This window comes from Chelonia mydas, chromosome 1 (assembly GCF_015237465.2).
Source record: "Chelonia mydas isolate rCheMyd1 chromosome 1, rCheMyd1.pri.v2, whole genome shotgun sequence".
Lineage (NCBI taxonomy): Eukaryota > Metazoa > Chordata > Testudines > Cheloniidae > Chelonia > Chelonia mydas.
Genome location: NC_057849.1, coordinates 189,996,378 through 190,013,507, shown reverse-complemented (window position 1 = coordinate 190,013,507; position 17,130 = coordinate 189,996,378). Strand labels below are relative to the sequence as shown.

Sequence of the window (17,130 nt, the reverse complement as noted above, 5' to 3'; positions counted from 1 at the left end):
AGGAGACAAGCCTTTACTCAAATGTTTTCAACCACATGCTTCCCTCCCCACATTCCTGTTATTTATGGGTAATGGTCCATTACCAGTTGGGGAAGCCAGACTTGAGCTGCAGAAAAGTGTATATAGCACATGAGAGAAACCCTAAACACAGTGCTGTTAGATGTAGTGCAGGGATGGCCTAAGCTGACAAAACTCTTTACTTACAAGCCAAGGTTTTGATAGAGTTCTGTATAGTTAAATTATATAGCAGCCAGTGTAACCATTTTAGCAGTTGACTCAGTCAAAAGTGATTGTACTGCTTCTGACAGCCTGAGGATGCTCCACAGTCTTCCTTTATTCTACAGCCACAGAGCTGACAAAACGCTCCGGGCCCATTCCTGCAAAGTCTTATATGCTTCAGTCACTATAGACTCGTGAATAGTCCCACTGAGGACAGAGTAAGTCTTGTGTGGATTAGGTCCTGAATTCTCAGCTGTCCAAGAAGGCAGACTTTGTACTATATATCCCTTTCCTTGCCTCCTTTCATTACATACCAGTAGCACTTCCTTTTGGCTTCACATATGTCAGTTTGACACCAGAGGATGACTTCACTTGACTTCTTGAACATGTCTAAGTCCTTTGAGAGTCTGTCAATAAAGTGGGCTCTCTGTTGCTAACAGCCAGGAGGGGTCTCAGGTTAATGATCACCTGGAGTTTGTTAGAAATGCCAATTTTCAGGATATTGTAGTTTGGCAACAAAGTTCCCATTTGGGCTTAAACTTGGCATATATCGTAGCCCAGTACCAAAGTATTTGTGCATTCATTGATTTGTTGCAGGGTGAAATTTTCTTATTTAAGTTTTGATATTCTGTAAGCACTATTTTAAAAATGTATCTTTTTGCATGCCTGGAGATTAATCTGTTGTTTTTGTGAGCTACCAATATAAGGTTATTAGGTTGAGTATTCAGTTGGACCAAACTGTTCAAAAGTTCTGTAGCTGCTATTGTTTGGTATGCACGGCATATACTGGAACATCTGCAGTAGATGCTATATTCTGCAAATGTCTTTTATTAATAGTACACAGTTCCCAAAGAACCTCAGCCCTCACTGAACATCCGTGGCTCATTTGAGTTTATACATTTTTTTTCTGATTTGTTAAAATGATTGTAAAGAATGAAATCACACACAAATGTAAATATGTGAGCTGTGGAAATCTTGAGAACTGTAGGGGACGTTGTGTGGCTAAGTTCTGTACAGCTCTTGGGGAGGGGGAAAGGGGGGAGGAAACCATAAGGGCTAATCTAAACCCATAAGCAAAGACATTCAGTTTAAGCAGAAGCGCTAGGGCCACATCCTTAGCTGGTGTAAATCACTCTAGCTCCACTGAAGATAATCAAGCTTTGCCAATTTACAGCAGCTGTGGATCTGAGCCTTCTGTCTTCTAGTGCTAATAATGTTGCCATCTCTTCCTTCACCCCCAAAGTAAATGAATGCTCATATCTTAACTTCAACCCACAAAACCCAAGGTTTCAAGCTAAGATCTCAGAACTCCTGAAACACATGAATAGACAGATCCTTTATGTATCGGGAAAGATAACAGCCAGAATAAAATGTATAATATTGAATTCTTAAAAGCTAATGGCGTCACTCTTGAGGGGAGGGGAAACTCAGTTTTCCAGCCAGTAATAAGATCACTTACCACCACCTTAAAAGTCCAGTGTCCATGGTGGTGAGGATAATAAATAAATATTCATCATCCAATATTTCTAATGTAGCATTTGCACAATTCCTACAAAACAGCGAAAATCACTCGACTCCATCTTTTTTTAATGGCCTTTTGCTTGGGGTTTCCTGGTAAGTCCTGGTAATATAAGGGAAATCACAGCTCACCTACTGACTGCACATTCATTTTGCAATGCTGTGGGCAGGAGGGACGTTGTGCAGCATTTTGTTAGGTGGTGTAGTTATGGTTATGCTGAGGCCCTGTGACCTCCCATTAAATCCCATTGGCTTTTCCTCACCCAGTGGCAGGGTAGGGGGCCAATCCACAGCCACATCTGCACATCCATCTTTTGTAAGGTGAGCAAGTTGGAAGCTACTCATATATGCTTCACCTCAGATGCCTATTTATTGGCATGTTTTAATTTCCTTGGAAATTAAAACATGCTTCTGGTTACATTGCAGGCATCTGTGGCGGTAGAAAATAAATCGCTATACAAACCCAATGTTAATCTGAAATTCCGATTACAAAGTACAGCGTTTATGGCTACTGGTGTTTATCCAGTGCCTCACTTTGGTTTTGTGCAGCTGTTACCATGTCTGCGTCCATACACATTCCAAACTAAGTTGCTTATTGTGCTTTGTAAATGCCAGCATACTGCAGTGAAATACCCCTTTCACTGAACTCTGAAACATGAGGTGATGTTACTTTTTTATTTTGCTATTTTGACTATTCAGTGAAGCAGTAAAAGCTCTTTAAAAATCATGGTGATTTTAATAGTGAAACTGATGTAAGTACTCCTCACGGATTACCTTTTATTAGCCCCTTAGGAAAACCAAGTACTCTTTACAGTACAGTTATCTGCATGGTCTTGGATACAGGGAGTCTTCGTACATTTGGTATAAGACGTGTAGAATGTTGAAGCTAGAGATGATTGTCTACAAAATAATTGTTTTTCCCTCCAGCTCTCTTCGAGCCCATCACAACCTGATGCCCCAGCGGCTGCAAAACAAACTGAGGAGTCGGCACTGTTTCAGTTTGCGGAGGTATAACAACTTAACTATTTTTTTTAAAGTGGGAGAGAGGAAAGGGTATTGTTAATTATGACTGATCAGCCTTTGCAAGCGTAGCAGGGGGGGATGGAGCTGTACAGGCAATATTCTGTATAACTGTGCACTCCCCTTCTTCCTGCACCTCAGCTTAACTCTTTGCTGAAGCTTGTTGCTCCATTTTCTCTCTCTCTCTAACTGAGACAGAATCCCAGTTTAGAGCAGTTAGGTAATAGCTAAATGGAGGTCCGCGGGCTCTGTAGCATCTAGGGGTAACAAATGCTTCCCTCCCAGCTCTCTGTTTCGGCTCACAAAACACACCACAGTGGACCAAACATTATCCTTCCCCAGTAAATAAAGCTAGAATAGCCCTGACCCGTATCCATAGTGGCACAAGGAGAAAGGGACTCAGCCCTCACAGCAGACACATCTTTTGGTCCTGTATCCATCAGCTGCTGAGTCCACAGGGCTGTTTTTAACTCCTCTGTAATCTTCCCCCACCCTTTCCACTCTGATTGGCTCAGCTTTCAGAGCGTGAGGAGGATATGACCTGTCAGGTTCGGTGATCACAATGAAAAAACTTCCTATAGTCTCAGGATAGCTACTGAGCATATCTGGTAAGTCCTCCACCCCTTCTGGAAGTTCCTGGATTCTTCTACCTGAGTTGCCCTGGCCTGCCCTGCTCTCTGCACCTGTGCAGAGAGACAGAGTATCTGGATAAGATTCATGTCTCGTCCACCCCCACTGCCTGTCTCCTGCTCCACAAGAGAAACAAGTTCAAATGCTGCAGTATAAAACATGTGGGTTACACCAGGTGGTCACATCAATAGCAGTAAAAGGAACAAGCCGTAAGTTCTCAGCACCATAACAGAATTGATTTGAGCCTTCTGCTGGGGAAGAATATTGGCGTAGTAACCAGTGATCCAGGAAGAGGTAGGTTTCCTATTCAGACACACCGTACATAATGCACCAGAACCCCACATACACACAAGCCGTGAAGTCAGGGATATTATGTGTCTTTCCATATCGAAGAACAGCTACAGACTTTCATTCCAAAGGGCTTCTTATTTTAGATCAAGGGAATCAACAAACAGAGGATGATCCAAAGTGGCAGTGTGCGCCTCCCTTTGTAAGGAGCTGCAGCAGCTTGCAGAATGACATCCGCCTCTGCAGGCAGGAAGCATACACCTTACAAATAGAGAGATGCAGAGCAAGCGAATCTCAAGAGTTACAAGGGCACATAATGCCACAGTGGATCAGTAAATAATGCACGTTAGACGACGTATCCAAAAATACCTTGAACATGCGGCTAAAGCTTTTTTTTTTTTTTTTTTTTCCTGCCACCTGTACTTGAATGTGTACATTATGGTGACCTATGGATAATTGTAACAGAATTCCCTCAGCTGTAGGAATATGTTGAATGTATTTAATAATACCTCCTTCCAGTCTACTTTGGGGAGTCTAGTATTGCTTGTGGAGCTAGGTGTTCGTAGTTTCTGTTCATTGGGCATAAGCACTGGCGTTGTACATGGTCCTGCACAGGTGCATTATGGACTCCAGGAACCCCCGTATTCCCTACTCATCACCCTTTCTTCTCCAGCCCTGTGTCTTCCTTTGTGTTAAGCTTTAAGATAATTACGTATTGCCTGGCTATGATGGACATTCAGGACACATCATTACTGATAAGAGATCTAAGTGTAAAACAGTAGTTTACAGGTAACCATTAAGGGGCCAGAAAATGTCTGAATAGCAGTATCCTGGCAGGACACACAATAGCATGAATGTACAGTAGCTGTGAAGGACTTTCCAGATGTACTAAATGTTTTTCTTGAATGGTTATAAATCAGATTGGGCAACTCTAGGATGAGACTTTTGAAGCTAGCACCAGGATTTGGATACACAACTCCTATAAATGTGAATACCACAATTGAGTTGTGTAGCTAAATCCCCTTGTCAGCTATTAAAATCTCTACCATCATTTGTGTGCTATCCAAATGACTCTATTAACAACAACCTGTAGAACTGAACAGAATATGATCGCCTGCCTACAGAATTATCAAACCATCCTAAAGAAGTTAATAGATGGTTATATCTCTGATTTTAGGATTCCATAGAACCTCTATATGTATTCATGTTTCCTAGCTTTCCTGTAGGAAGGTACCATAAGTGCGTTTAATGACACACCTACTTATGCGCAGCTAGTTAACTCAGTATACTGAAGGTGTTGTGTGAAACAGTAGAAGTCAGGGGAACTTGGAAGGTGCATTTTATTGGTTAATTTGAAAGAGGGAGTTATTAAATGTAGGATCTGTTTTTTCTGTTGGAAATGTTAAAACCTTCCCATACTCTGCTACACGTAGCTAGGACTTATTTTATGTTGGAAGAGAATAATGTCTGTTCCAGGCTGGCCTTGCCTCTGAAGTTTAGGACAATAATTTACTTCAAATTAGGGAGTTGAGAGAGAGAAATTTGGCCAGAGCCATAAAAACACTTCAGCACTAAGAACCTTTGTTCACCCAGAGATACTCCCCTGTGTCATGCCAACATCATTGCAATGCTAACTGCAGTGACTAACATCTTGCTACACAACACTGGGGAGATCATATGCAGCCTGGTTTCATCTAGGTTGTTCTGGGAGGAACACACAGCAATCTGTAGTATCTCTTTAAGCCCTTCTTTCTGCTGTTGGCTCTGCTTCTGCTTTTTTCTAATACAGGGCTTTCATTCACACAGGGAATCTTTGTCACATTTGACAAAAGTCCCATTTCTTGCTCTGCCACTTCTTCCTGTGGCCGGTCTATTAATGCATTGCTGCCATTAGTAAGCTGAGTTATGGTAAGCAGTTTGCAGCATACTGCAATGAGCAATGTACAGTGCCACTAAAAAAAGGAGTGAAAGTAGATATTTAACCAGTAGTGGAATAGTTCTGTGAAATGATGTGGAATGCATTGTGAGCCAGTGTGCCTGGGGATTCTTGGCAGCCGTCCCAGACAGCATTTTGTTCTGACTGGGTGTTCTTCATATGTTCCCTTTCTCTTTATTCCCTTCACAGTAGGAGTGGATAAGGCTGACTCTTTGTGAAAAGAGTGATCCCATCAAGTAGATGGGTCATTTATAATGGCCATCCCTTGCCCCGGGAATAGAATTCCCCTGTCACTCATAGACAGCTCATTATACACCATGGCATTCTTTCTTCCTGAGAATCCCAGTATGCCTTTCACCTTCTTGTTTTCACCAAGTGCTATATTTTTCAGTTAAAACTGATGATAGGGCTAATCAGGCCTGCCTGTTCTTGACCGGCCACAACAGGGGATGAGAGCCCTAGGAGTCGTGCAGCATGTCTGGATATACGTGCAGATGCCATAGAGATGTTTAAAAATCCATAGGAAAGTCCCACGGTTCTGATGATATCACTGAATTAAGGGGTTTTCCACGGAAGGTCGTGATCTAGGCTCGAGGTTGGTCAGCAGACAATGGTTTGAGGCGCACTTGCTGGTGGTGGTTGGAGAGCTCTCTGGTCATGTGCTGCTGGCTGCTCTTCTCCTTTTTTTCATGTGAGGGAAATGGAGCAGATGGAAACACTTGCTCTCGAGGCCTATTGAATCTCTGTTTGGCAAATGAGAACAGATGGTGATGAATGCTGTGCAGTGAAGACTCGCAAGCTCCCCTTGGGTTTACTTAACTAAATTCTCATCTTTTATTAAACAACAAAAATGTTTCCAAGGAATGATGGCAATAAAATCACCAGGCTAATCACCTCAAAATCAGTACTCTTCTTTTAGCTGCTCTACTAAAGCTTTTCTCTAGACTAACTTCAAAACAAGTGCAGGCTAGTATCCTTGTTGCAGCAATGTATAATTTCCCTTTCTATTCCCTCTACTTGCAGTCAGGACACACAAATGCTTGGGGCGGAATTCGTCCCCAGTGCAGCTTCACTGACCCACGTACAATCGACATAGAGACAACTCTTTACATTTTGTTTGGGTTTTGTGCAAAATATTTAAATCTAGCAATTCGAGGCAAAATGCCTATGAATTGTTTCAGAGTAACAGCCGTGTTAGTCTGTATTCGTAAAAAGAAAAGGAGTACTTGTGGCACCTTAGAGACTAACCAGTTTATTTGAGCATGAGCTTTCGTGAGCTACAGCTCACTTCATCGGATGCATAGCATATCGTGGAAACTGCAGAAGACATTATATACACACAGAGACCATGAAACAAAACTTCCTCCCACCTCACTCCCCCGCTGGCAACAGCTTATCTAAAGTGATCCTCAAGTAGAGCCATTTCCAGCACAAATCCAGGTTTTCTCATTTCGTTTGCCTATGAATTGGAGGTTGACCTAGCAGCGTGATATTTATGTACACAATGGCTGATTCACTATTCCCCCTCTCTCCCAACTCCAAGTTTAGGAAAAAGCCATAATCTTCCGATATAGATTCATCATTATATAAAATAAGTAAATACGCTTATAGTATTAGTGTGAGTTAAGGCCTTAACATTTACTAAATGTCTGAGTTACCCTGTACTCCATAGGCAACAAAAAGCGTACACTATGGCATAACATACCACCCATGCCAGAAATAGTAGCTAAAATATGGGCAATTATTGTAAAAGGATTCTGAGATAGTAAGATGATCCTAAAAATCAGTGTTTTTGTGGGATCAGAAGCCAACCCTGTGTATAAGAACTAACCATTCATGCTTGAGGTGAATGGAAATTAGGAAGGTGTGGTAGATACTGATAATTCTGTTAAAACTAGAAGATTGCATTTAACGAGAAGAGAGTAAAATTTGAGATCATTATTGGGAGCTGATTGATCCTTCTATCACCTCCCAAGCCCAGCAAACATCTTCTCTGAGGTAAATTCTAAACTTGCTGTGTTTCCTGGAGTTTGTTCTCCAAGTTGTTGAGTCTATTTCATGCTAAGGTAATATGTTGACTTCTCCTCCCACCTTGTAAAACTGTAACAACAGCTCTGCCATCATTTGGTTGTGAATGTCCACATCACAATTAATGATGTATTTCCACTCTGTTTGGTTTGCACATGTGGTGTCAAAAATCAGAACATGCCTCTGCGTGAGCTCATGTTCTGTTTAAGCAACGTGGAGTTACTTTTCCGGACCCCTATATAGCTTTGATGTTGAATTGAGGAGATCTGCCTTGTGGTTAATATTTTTATAACGTAAGTTACTATAGAATAGAAATTAAAGAAACGAAGGCCCGGATCCTGCAAGCCAATCTGTGCAGGAGGATCACTGAGAACGCTCACTCGTTGACTATAATGGGGCTCTGTGTGCTTAAGGGGACTGCCTCTACGGAGCTCATGGCAGGATCAGGGTTTTAGACTAGAAACTCTTTGGGGCTGAGACCATGGCTATACAGTGCCTCGCACAACAGAGACCCAGTTTTGACTGGACCACCAGGAGCTACTGTAATAGAAGTAATAACTATTAATAAACATTAAACAAAAATAATGTTCGGGTGTATTTTAAACATAGGTGTATGGTGAATGAATGGCAGTAAAATGGGTGTTGGTTTTTTAATTCCAGTGTATCCCCTTGAAACTGCAAAGTAAAGTAATCTATTCCAAAGGAAAAATGTGTATAAAAACACATTGAGACCCAGGAGTGGACAAGCTTGCAACCAAAAATTAGAGTGGCCTTGTATATCCCAAAAGACTGTGAATATAAATGTGTGTGTTATGAAGAAACTGTCTCAGGAACACCTGTGCCCTGAAAAACCAGTGTTAAGGGATGGAGTCTCTCATTCCAAACAATACCATTTAATTCTACAAAGCCAAGGTTGGGACAGCACAATGAACACTGATGCTCTCTGAGCAGTGTGACTGCCATTAGGTTAAAATGGTCTCTTTGCTGTGCCACCTGTAACAACAGGCAGACTAAGGCAGTTCTGTGAAGTGGGCCACTAGGCAGCTGCTAAGGCAGGAATAACAGTGTCTATGTAAAAGGGCAAATATGACCTTATTGATCTGGAAAACTTTACTTACTGAAAGCTTTCCTTTAACTTTAAAGGAATACATTGAAATTTGTACCCATCTCAAACAAACAATACTCTGCTTTAAGTAACCACACAGAAAGATTCCCCAAAGTTTCCAGTATAACTTTATACTTTAGCAAAAGACCCGCCTCTGCTAAGTAGCAGATGGGGTTTGTTTTTTGTGTGGTCCCTTAGGTGGTCACTGAAGTGATGTAGAAAAGCCTGCATGGCCAGCATGTGTCATCTATGGAGGTCACAAATCCAATAAAAAATGTGGTTACGCACGTAGGCCCGGATTCAGGAGAAAACTTAGGCACACGCTTATGTCCCGTTGACTTTCATGGAACTTCAGCACATGCGTAAGTGCTTCCTGAATAGGGATGCTTTCCTAACTTGGGGCCCAGTGTTTATACTGACTGTCTGCAATATCCCAAGAGAAGTTGAGGGACAGTTAGCCTTTCCCCCCCCCCCCCCCCTCTCTTTCCCCAGTGACCCTGAAATGTTGTCTCTTCTGTTTGTTCAAAATGTAGATCTCATCAAATACTTCACAGCTGGGGAGTCCTGAGCCTGTAAAGCACTGTGGGAAGTCCGCGCTCTTCCAGCTGGCAGAGGTAAGGTTCCTGTTACCATCATGATGTGAACATGTGCGTATATTTTCCCCAAAACACGTGGGCTTCACAAGTTAGACTAGCACCAAACTCAGCTTTAGCAAACAGGGGGAAAAAAAGGTAGCCTGAGATGCTGTCTTAGGGGATACTTACCGCTGACCTTTTTTTAATTCATTTATGTTGTAAATATACATGGTCCCTTAGAAAGCAGGATCAGATTCCTGCCCTGGAGAACTCACAGTACAACTCTGACAAAAACACAATTCAGCACAACAGGTACGGCAAGAGAAGGAGTAGATGATTTGTCACTGCGGATACCAAGGTCCTGATTCGGAAAAGTATATAATCACACTTCACTATGTGACTTGAATAGGACTTACGCATGGGGAATGCTTTCCTGATTTGTGGCCCAATTTAGGAAGCAAGAAGCAGGTTTTGAGGAATGTGAGGTTCTTTATAAAGAGTGGGGACTGCAATCCGTATCCAAGATTAAAATTACCATGTGAGTATTGGGCCATGATAAGTAAACTCGCTGAGATTTGGGTATTCCAGACGCTACTGGAACTCCTTGATGCATCTGAAATGTCAGTTTGTTCGTTGTTGATAAAACATACCCCATCCCCTTGAAGTTTGGCTTGGATATTTTTGTTTTAATATGTCAAGAATCTACAAATTAAAGGATGTATGCTGGGTTCCCTCAGATAAATAAGGAAAAGGGAACATTTCAGCATATTGTTTGTTTCCTACGCAAGACCACAGCTTGCAGATTTCAATACCCAAAATGGTTCGCTGACTCCCATCCAGTGGCATCCCAACACTCATTCTGCTGGAGAGAAATCTAGAATCTGGAACCATTGAAAAAACTCTAGAATTTGGACCCATGTAGCATGGGGTTTTTTTTATCCCTGGCTGCATAACAGTAATGTTTTGTTCCTTCTTGGTTAGAAAATAAGGATACTAAAAAGATAAATTTTAAAGAAATATGCATGAGTGGAAAGAAGAGATTTGCCTTACCCTTTAGGCAGTCCCCAGGCTCCAGCAGAGTGCATGCTAGGGTGATCACAGTTAGCAGGAGCTAGTGATCTGTAGGGGGATGTGACCTTTGCAGCTCAGAAAACAAGCCAAAAAAGCTTGTGAACACTAGAAGTGTGACAGGTTTCAGAGTAGCAGCCGTGTTAGTCTGTATTCGCAAAAAGAAAAGGAGTACTAGTGGCACCTTAGAGACTAACAAATTTATCTGAGCATAAGCTTTCGTGAGCTACAGCTCACTTCATCAGATGCATTCAGTAGAAAATACAGTGGGGAGATTTATATACACAGAGAACATGAAACGATGGGTGTTACCATACACATTGTAAGGAGAGTGATCACTTAAGATGAGCTAATACCAGCAGGAGAGTGGAGGGGCGGGGGGGGGAGAGAAAACCTTTTGTAGTGATAATCAAGGTGGGCCATTTCCAGCAGTTGACAAGAACGTCTGAGGAACAGTGGGGGGTAGGGGAAATGTGTTGAACTATCCCCTTCCTTTGCTTATTAGGCAGCATTCTGCACGTGATCTGAATGTTGTACCCCTTTAATAATAGTGAGCCTGATTTCACTGGAGTTACACCAGCATGGCACTGGAGTAACACTGTTGAATCAGGCCTGATGTTTGCATATCACCACTAGGTGAAGGTCTGGCACCTCTTAAGAAACAAATCCTTAGGAGTCATAGGAAAGTCCATATGCTTGCCCACAGGAGTGCAGAGTTGTAGCACAATTGAAGCAGAAGAGGAGACTGAGTCTGGCAGCGAGAAACTTGGATCTGAAACAAACATCCATGCGCTTTCTCTCGATGATTATTTAAGTAGGCCCATTCAAACCTAATTTAATATACAAACTAAAGGTAAGGTACAGACTCCAACTTAAATTTATAAAAACATGGCAGACATTCTGCACAAATCCTTCTTAAGATGCTCTGGCTAGGTCAGCCTGAATAGCGTGCATTTGTGCCAACTACGGCACTATTCACCTTGCCTCTGTTTTTCCACTAGCCTTCTGAGGAAACTGTCATAGATTTTAAGCCCAGAAGGGACCATCATGATCCTCTAGTCTGACCTCCTGCACACTGCAGGCCACAGAACCCCACCCACCCACTCACTCCTGTAATAGACCCCTAACCTCTGGCTGAGTTACTGATGTCCTCAAATCATGTTTTAAAGACTTAAAGTTACAGAGGATCCACCATCTACACTAGTGTAAACCTGCAAGTGACCCGTACCCCACGCACCACCTTGTGAGGTGCTGGTAGCAAACTTAGTAAATAATCCCAAGAGCAACATAAAAAGTCTTCTGCCCTTCCTGACTCCACGGTCGGTTCTTTCCCACTCTCCTACAGAGAGAGCTGACTGTCCGGGCTTTTCCCCTCTGGGAATCTCCCTTCTTCCAGGGCCAGTCACAGAGGCCAGATAGACTCCCTCCTGCAATCCTCCTCAGTCCTCCTCCAGGCCATCTGCCTGGGAGCTTCCCTTCTTCTGAATCTACCAGATAAACAAGGCCATCTGATTCCTAGCTGATCAGCTGGGAGGGTCACTGGTCTGTCACAGGTGATGCTGTGCCTAAGTCCCCTTGAAGGATCAGCTAGCCTGTGAAAAGCTCACAGGTTTTTTCGTGTGGTTTTGGTTTTGTGTTCTCTGTGACACCTGACCCCAGCTGGACGCATAAAATATGAGAGATTCTGTTTAACTTGTGAATTTCTTAATTCTTTAATTACCACTGAGTGGGCAGGTCAGACATTAATTTGAAGCTGCCCTAACATGCCGTGTTCCTACCCCTGGAGTGATCCCCATCACGGCAAGTTCATTTGGCAGGCATTTGCATCGCACCATTGTAACCCAAACATCATGTGCTGTGTGCTGGAGAGGAGCAGGCTTCCCCACTCCCCACCCAGAGTGAGCCCTGAGCTCTGGGGACCCATCACCAGACTCTGGGACCCCATCATCGGAGCCCAATAAGTAGTTCGGGTTTGACTGTACTTGCATTTCCCCCACTCTTCTTTATTTGTATGGATTAGAATCAAACTCTCAACTTCATCTCTCTGTTCTTTTAGATTGATTTTTGTCAGTATTATGCAAACAGTGCCAAAATATATATTTAAAAGTGAGCCAAATATGTTCCTGTAAACTCTAGTAGTGGTTGAAGCAGCTACTTTTAGGGATACAATCTGGTGACTGTTTGGAAGGCCATAGCCGTGCAGCTCAGCCGTAGGTTCCATAGAGATCAACGTCTCTACACAATCTCTCTCTATCCTGTTTCCAGCCTAAGGTGAGGAGAACAGTGAGCATTTGCAGTATCTCCGTGACTCAGTGCAGGGAGTCTGGTTCTACCACAAATAGCTGACAACCCTGGAGATAGTTTATGAGCCCTGCAGCCTCAACAGCTGACAGCTCAGGGCCATTGAATAATAATTCAGAGTGATTAGGAGATTATGTGAATAGATGCAACCTCCTCAAGGATATTGACTCCCAGTAGGATATTTTTGGTCTCTCTTCCTTCGATGGTAGTGATTTCGGGGTGGGGTGGGGGTCCTGTAAAGTAACTCTCATGGCTCCGGTGGTGGGGTTAGACGGAAAGACCAAAATGAGTGGAGAGTTGCTTGGGGATAGGATCTCTACCACCATTCAAATTCTGCACCTCACTCCCCTGAAGCAGCTGTGCATCCCCTTTCCCCATTGCAAGGCTGGTATAGAGCCTAACTGACGGCATCAGAGTTCTTGGAGTATAAAAATACCTGCTGTGCAGGAATGTTGAGGCCTAACGTTGAGATGCTTGGACTGGTGCTCTAATGCGTTTAGAAAGTGGTTGTGTTTTAGAGTCTTCCTCAACACTTCTTACTCAGGCTCCGTTGAAGTACTGAAGATAAGCACTAAACTGGTACAAGAGGAAAGGTACATTTAGAAACAGTTTGGGCTAGATTCTTCACTAGTGTAAACCAGAGCAGTTCCACGGACTCCAAGAAGCCAGCGGAGCTACGACAATGTACGTGAGCAGGAGAACTTGTCCTTTATGTCAGCCTTCTCCTAAATGATGCCCTGATTAGTAAGAATCCAGAAGTAGAAAATCACTCTTAGTGGCATTGTCTGAGGGCACTAGATTGTTATTTATAAGGAGGAAAATCCAGCAACGAGCCCTTTGGATGTACCACGAATGCAATTTTTTCTCACAATATGGACTTTTATGAATGTATCGCTGGAGGAAAAGTCATCCTTGTAAAAATTTTAAATTCAACACACCGGAAGGATGTATTGGAGAAGTAATGTTTTTTTCCTTCTTTGTTTTTTTGCTTAAGATTTCCTCAAGTACATCCCATTCAGGCCCTCCTGACTTAACAAAGCAGTGTGGGACGTCAGCGTTGTTTCAGTTGGCAGAGGTAATATTAAAATACTGGTGATTAATTACCACTGGTGCAGTGGGGAGGAGAAGCTAATAATGCTGACTGCCTGAGTCTAGCAGTCAGAACAGTGGCACCGTCATAATTTATGCTTCTATAAACAACCATACTAATTATCACTTGGGTGCGAAGAATCAAGATTTCCCTAGACTAGCCATTAAAGCACAAGCTCTTAGTGCTACTGAGTTAACAGTTAAAAAGTCAGAACCTCTGATGGCAAAGGACTTATCTGATTTGTATTCAGAGTATTTTTAATGAACACTTCTGGGGTTTTATTCAGGTCAGGACATTGTCATTGCAAATACGTTTTAGAAGGCTTCAGTCACTTCCATTTATTTCTACTCTCATGCAGATTATATTAAAATGATGAATACATGTATGACTTCTGGAGGAACTGTGTTCTGATACGTTGCAGCTGACATCAGACTGTCCTTCCAGGAGTAGTTACAGTGAATGGTCCCGTTGTGGAAACGTTTAAAGTTCTCTTTTTTTTCTAAACCTTCCAAATCATAAGACCACATGCCATGAGTTAGTTTATAGCCTACAACACCCAAAGCCCCTTTCATAGCCACACAGCTAAAGCAGTCCAAAGTCTTCTCTGCGGGTTATGTTACAAGCTTTAGAAGAAAAGGTGTAGAGCAGAGAAGAAGGGTTAAAAATGGAGTTGCTGTCACATGAACAGGATATTTTAAAGATTTAAGATTGAGATTTTCCAAGCCTCTTAGGAACTTGGAAAATTTCAGTTTATTTAAATAAACAGACTGAGAGATTATTACCAGGATTTCTTTAGATACTATCTTCCTTAGAGCCAGATCTGAACTCATGAGCTAAGTTTTCTTTGACAAAAGTAATAATAATAAAAAGAATCGGGTCAGCCAAAGGATCTCTAATTTCTACAGATTTATCTAAAAGGACCTATTGAACTGTAAAGCAGGTAAAATAGCAGGTTATGTGATTTTAAAAAGATGTGTGAGAAAAATAAAATGTTCAGTTTCATAGTGACAGGAGGCCCAGTGGATTCGTAAATTAGTACTAGGTACGGAGACTTCTAGGCCAATGACTAAAATCCAGCCCAGGTGAGTGGTTCAAGTGGTTCTTTTGGTGACCTCTGTTAAAGGAGTTGGTGGTCATTTGTTTGTATGGTTTGGTTTGGTTTGGTTTGTGTTTCTCTTAAAGTTTTGAACATCCTCCCAGAGGAAGCTGGTCTGACACTTGTGGTTACCCCTGCTAGCAGTCTTAGCAGAGAAGCCAAGGCATGGAGACTGTGAACTACCCTGTCAGGTCCTGCGCTGATCCCTCTGTCACTGCTGAGGACCAATGGGAGAGCAGTTAGGAGAAGCTTGCACTTAATGCATCCTTTACGGTAGCCGTTCTGTGGGTAGATAGAGGGATTCGGTCTCCATTACTGATATCACCAGGAAGGTTGGCTCCAAGGTAGTAACACTTTACATTTCTGTGTTGAAGAGGCTTGTGATTTCAGAGGATTTTTCTGTATCATGTAAAAGAAATTTAAAGGTTTTGTTTTGGTTTTTTACTTTGTTTTGCAAATAGAATAAATTAAAAAATGATAGTATCAAGAATTGGTTAAATTCTTCATTCACTGGCATTCGGAAGTAGGAACCAGAATGATAAGGAGCAGGTGGAATAGTTTGTAAGTTACCTGGTTTACTGATGGTGGGTTATATTGAACTGTACCACTGCATTTAGGTTACTATTTGTGTATTTTCAGAGGATGTCATGGGCATCTACAGCCTGATTCAGGAGTCTTTCCCTCAGACATGGAGATCATACAGCATACTATCCTGAATGGTGGGATGTTTTAAGTACTGTCCTGAATGCAGGGGGCTTTTTTCCTAAATCAGGGCCTTAGATAAGTGCCCCTTTCTAGCATTTCTGTAAATCAAAATAAATAAATTGAATCATAGGGGCATTTAATTGGTGGTGATTGGATGTTTTAAACTTGTTTTAGATGTGCCTTGCATCAGAGGCGGTAAAAGTGAAAGAACCTGGGAAGGTGAAAGTGGAAACATCGGTGGATGTGAAAGCAGAAGCTCCAGAGGAAGTGAAAGTGAAAGAATTGGAGAAGATGAATCTGAAAGACTCACAGGAAGTAAAAGTGGAAGAATCTGAGATGGTGAAAAATCAAAATGACGAAAAGACAAAAACTGAAGAGTCGGAGAAAGTTACAAAATGCAGTCACTTTACTGATCCGGCAGCAGACAGCAGTACTTTAGAGATAAATGATAGTACCAGTGCAAAGGATCACACATGTCATTCTCAAGAGCTGTCACTTGCTGACTTTAATACCCTGGGGCTGAGCAAACCAGAAAAGATAAAAAAGAAAAAGAAAAAAAATAAGCTGGACCGGCACACAAACGAAAAATCCTCCCCTAAGAAGGCTTGTAAAAAGAGGCAGTCCTCTGAGTCTGATATTGAAAGTGTCATTTATACTATCGAAGCAGTTGCAAAGGGCGACTGGGGTGCAGAGAGACTCGGCGAAATCCCCCGGAAGAAGGTCCGCCCTGCCTCAAACATGAAGGGAAGTGTGTTGGACACAAAGTCACCAAAGAAAAAAGTGAAATCAAAAGAGAAGAGAGCATCAAAGGACAAATCCTCGGAGACCACCAAAGAATCAAAGCCTCCTGACTTTCTTAGTATTACAGCCAATATGGAGGCACCTTGTGAGGTACCTGATAACGTAAAAGCAGAACCATTGACCCCAACAGAGGATGTGGTACCGCAGAGTTTACCTGGACAGGTCAAAACAGCAGACAGTGACTGTAATAAAAAGATTGAAACCTGTGGCTCCAGGAAATCAGAGCGATCTTGCAAAGGTGCTCTTTATAAGACTCTGGTGTCAGAGGGCATGCTCACGTCCCTGCGTGCTAATGTGGACAGAGGTAGGTGATTTTTGCCATTTATTTACAGAGGGAGAGAAAAATAAATCAAAAGGTGTTATATTGTGTTTGAACAGCATCTCTCTCTTGGTCTGCCATTAATTAGGTGCGGGCTTGTAACGCAACCAGTGATTTATTTGATTCAATTAGTAGACATATTTCCTTCCCCTTTACTGCATATCTGATTGCAAAATATAGTCTTTAAAGCACATTTCACTTTAAAAATACATGTGTTAACAGGTCAATCTGCTGGTTTGTGCAGGGCTTGCATTTTTATATAACCCTGACCAGCTGCACTGGAGCATTAGTTGCCTATATGAAGAAATGCTGTTGGTCTCTAGGCATAACTCTGAATCCTTGAAGAGGTAGATGAGTCTCTCACTCCTTTCTGGTGTACATTCTGGTCCCCAGATAAGGTACACAACCCGAAGAATAGGGGAGGGATCTAG

General features: G+C 42.3%; 1 protein-coding gene across 23 annotated transcripts in view; it reads left to right on the top strand.

Annotated features, from left to right (window-relative positions):
• The window catches only part of BBX (BBX high mobility group box domain containing), a 183,575-nt gene that overhangs the window by 123,688 nt on the left and 42,757 nt on the right, over positions 1-17,130 (top strand). For 17 of the 23 annotated variants that reach the window (XM_037907660.2, XM_037907740.2, XM_037907732.2 and 14 more), the window contains 4 exons: positions 2,665-2,745; positions 9,278-9,358; positions 13,683-13,763; positions 15,754-16,684. In XM_037907660.2, the coding sequence (XP_037763588.1) occupies positions 2,665-2,745; positions 9,278-9,358; positions 13,683-13,763; positions 15,754-16,684 (1,174 nt within the window). The remainder of the gene's footprint in view (positions 1-2,664; positions 2,746-9,277; positions 9,359-13,682; positions 13,764-15,753; positions 16,685-17,130) is intronic. The other 6 variants (XM_043538539.1, XM_043538538.1, XM_037907723.2 and 3 more) reach the window with 1 other exon arrangement.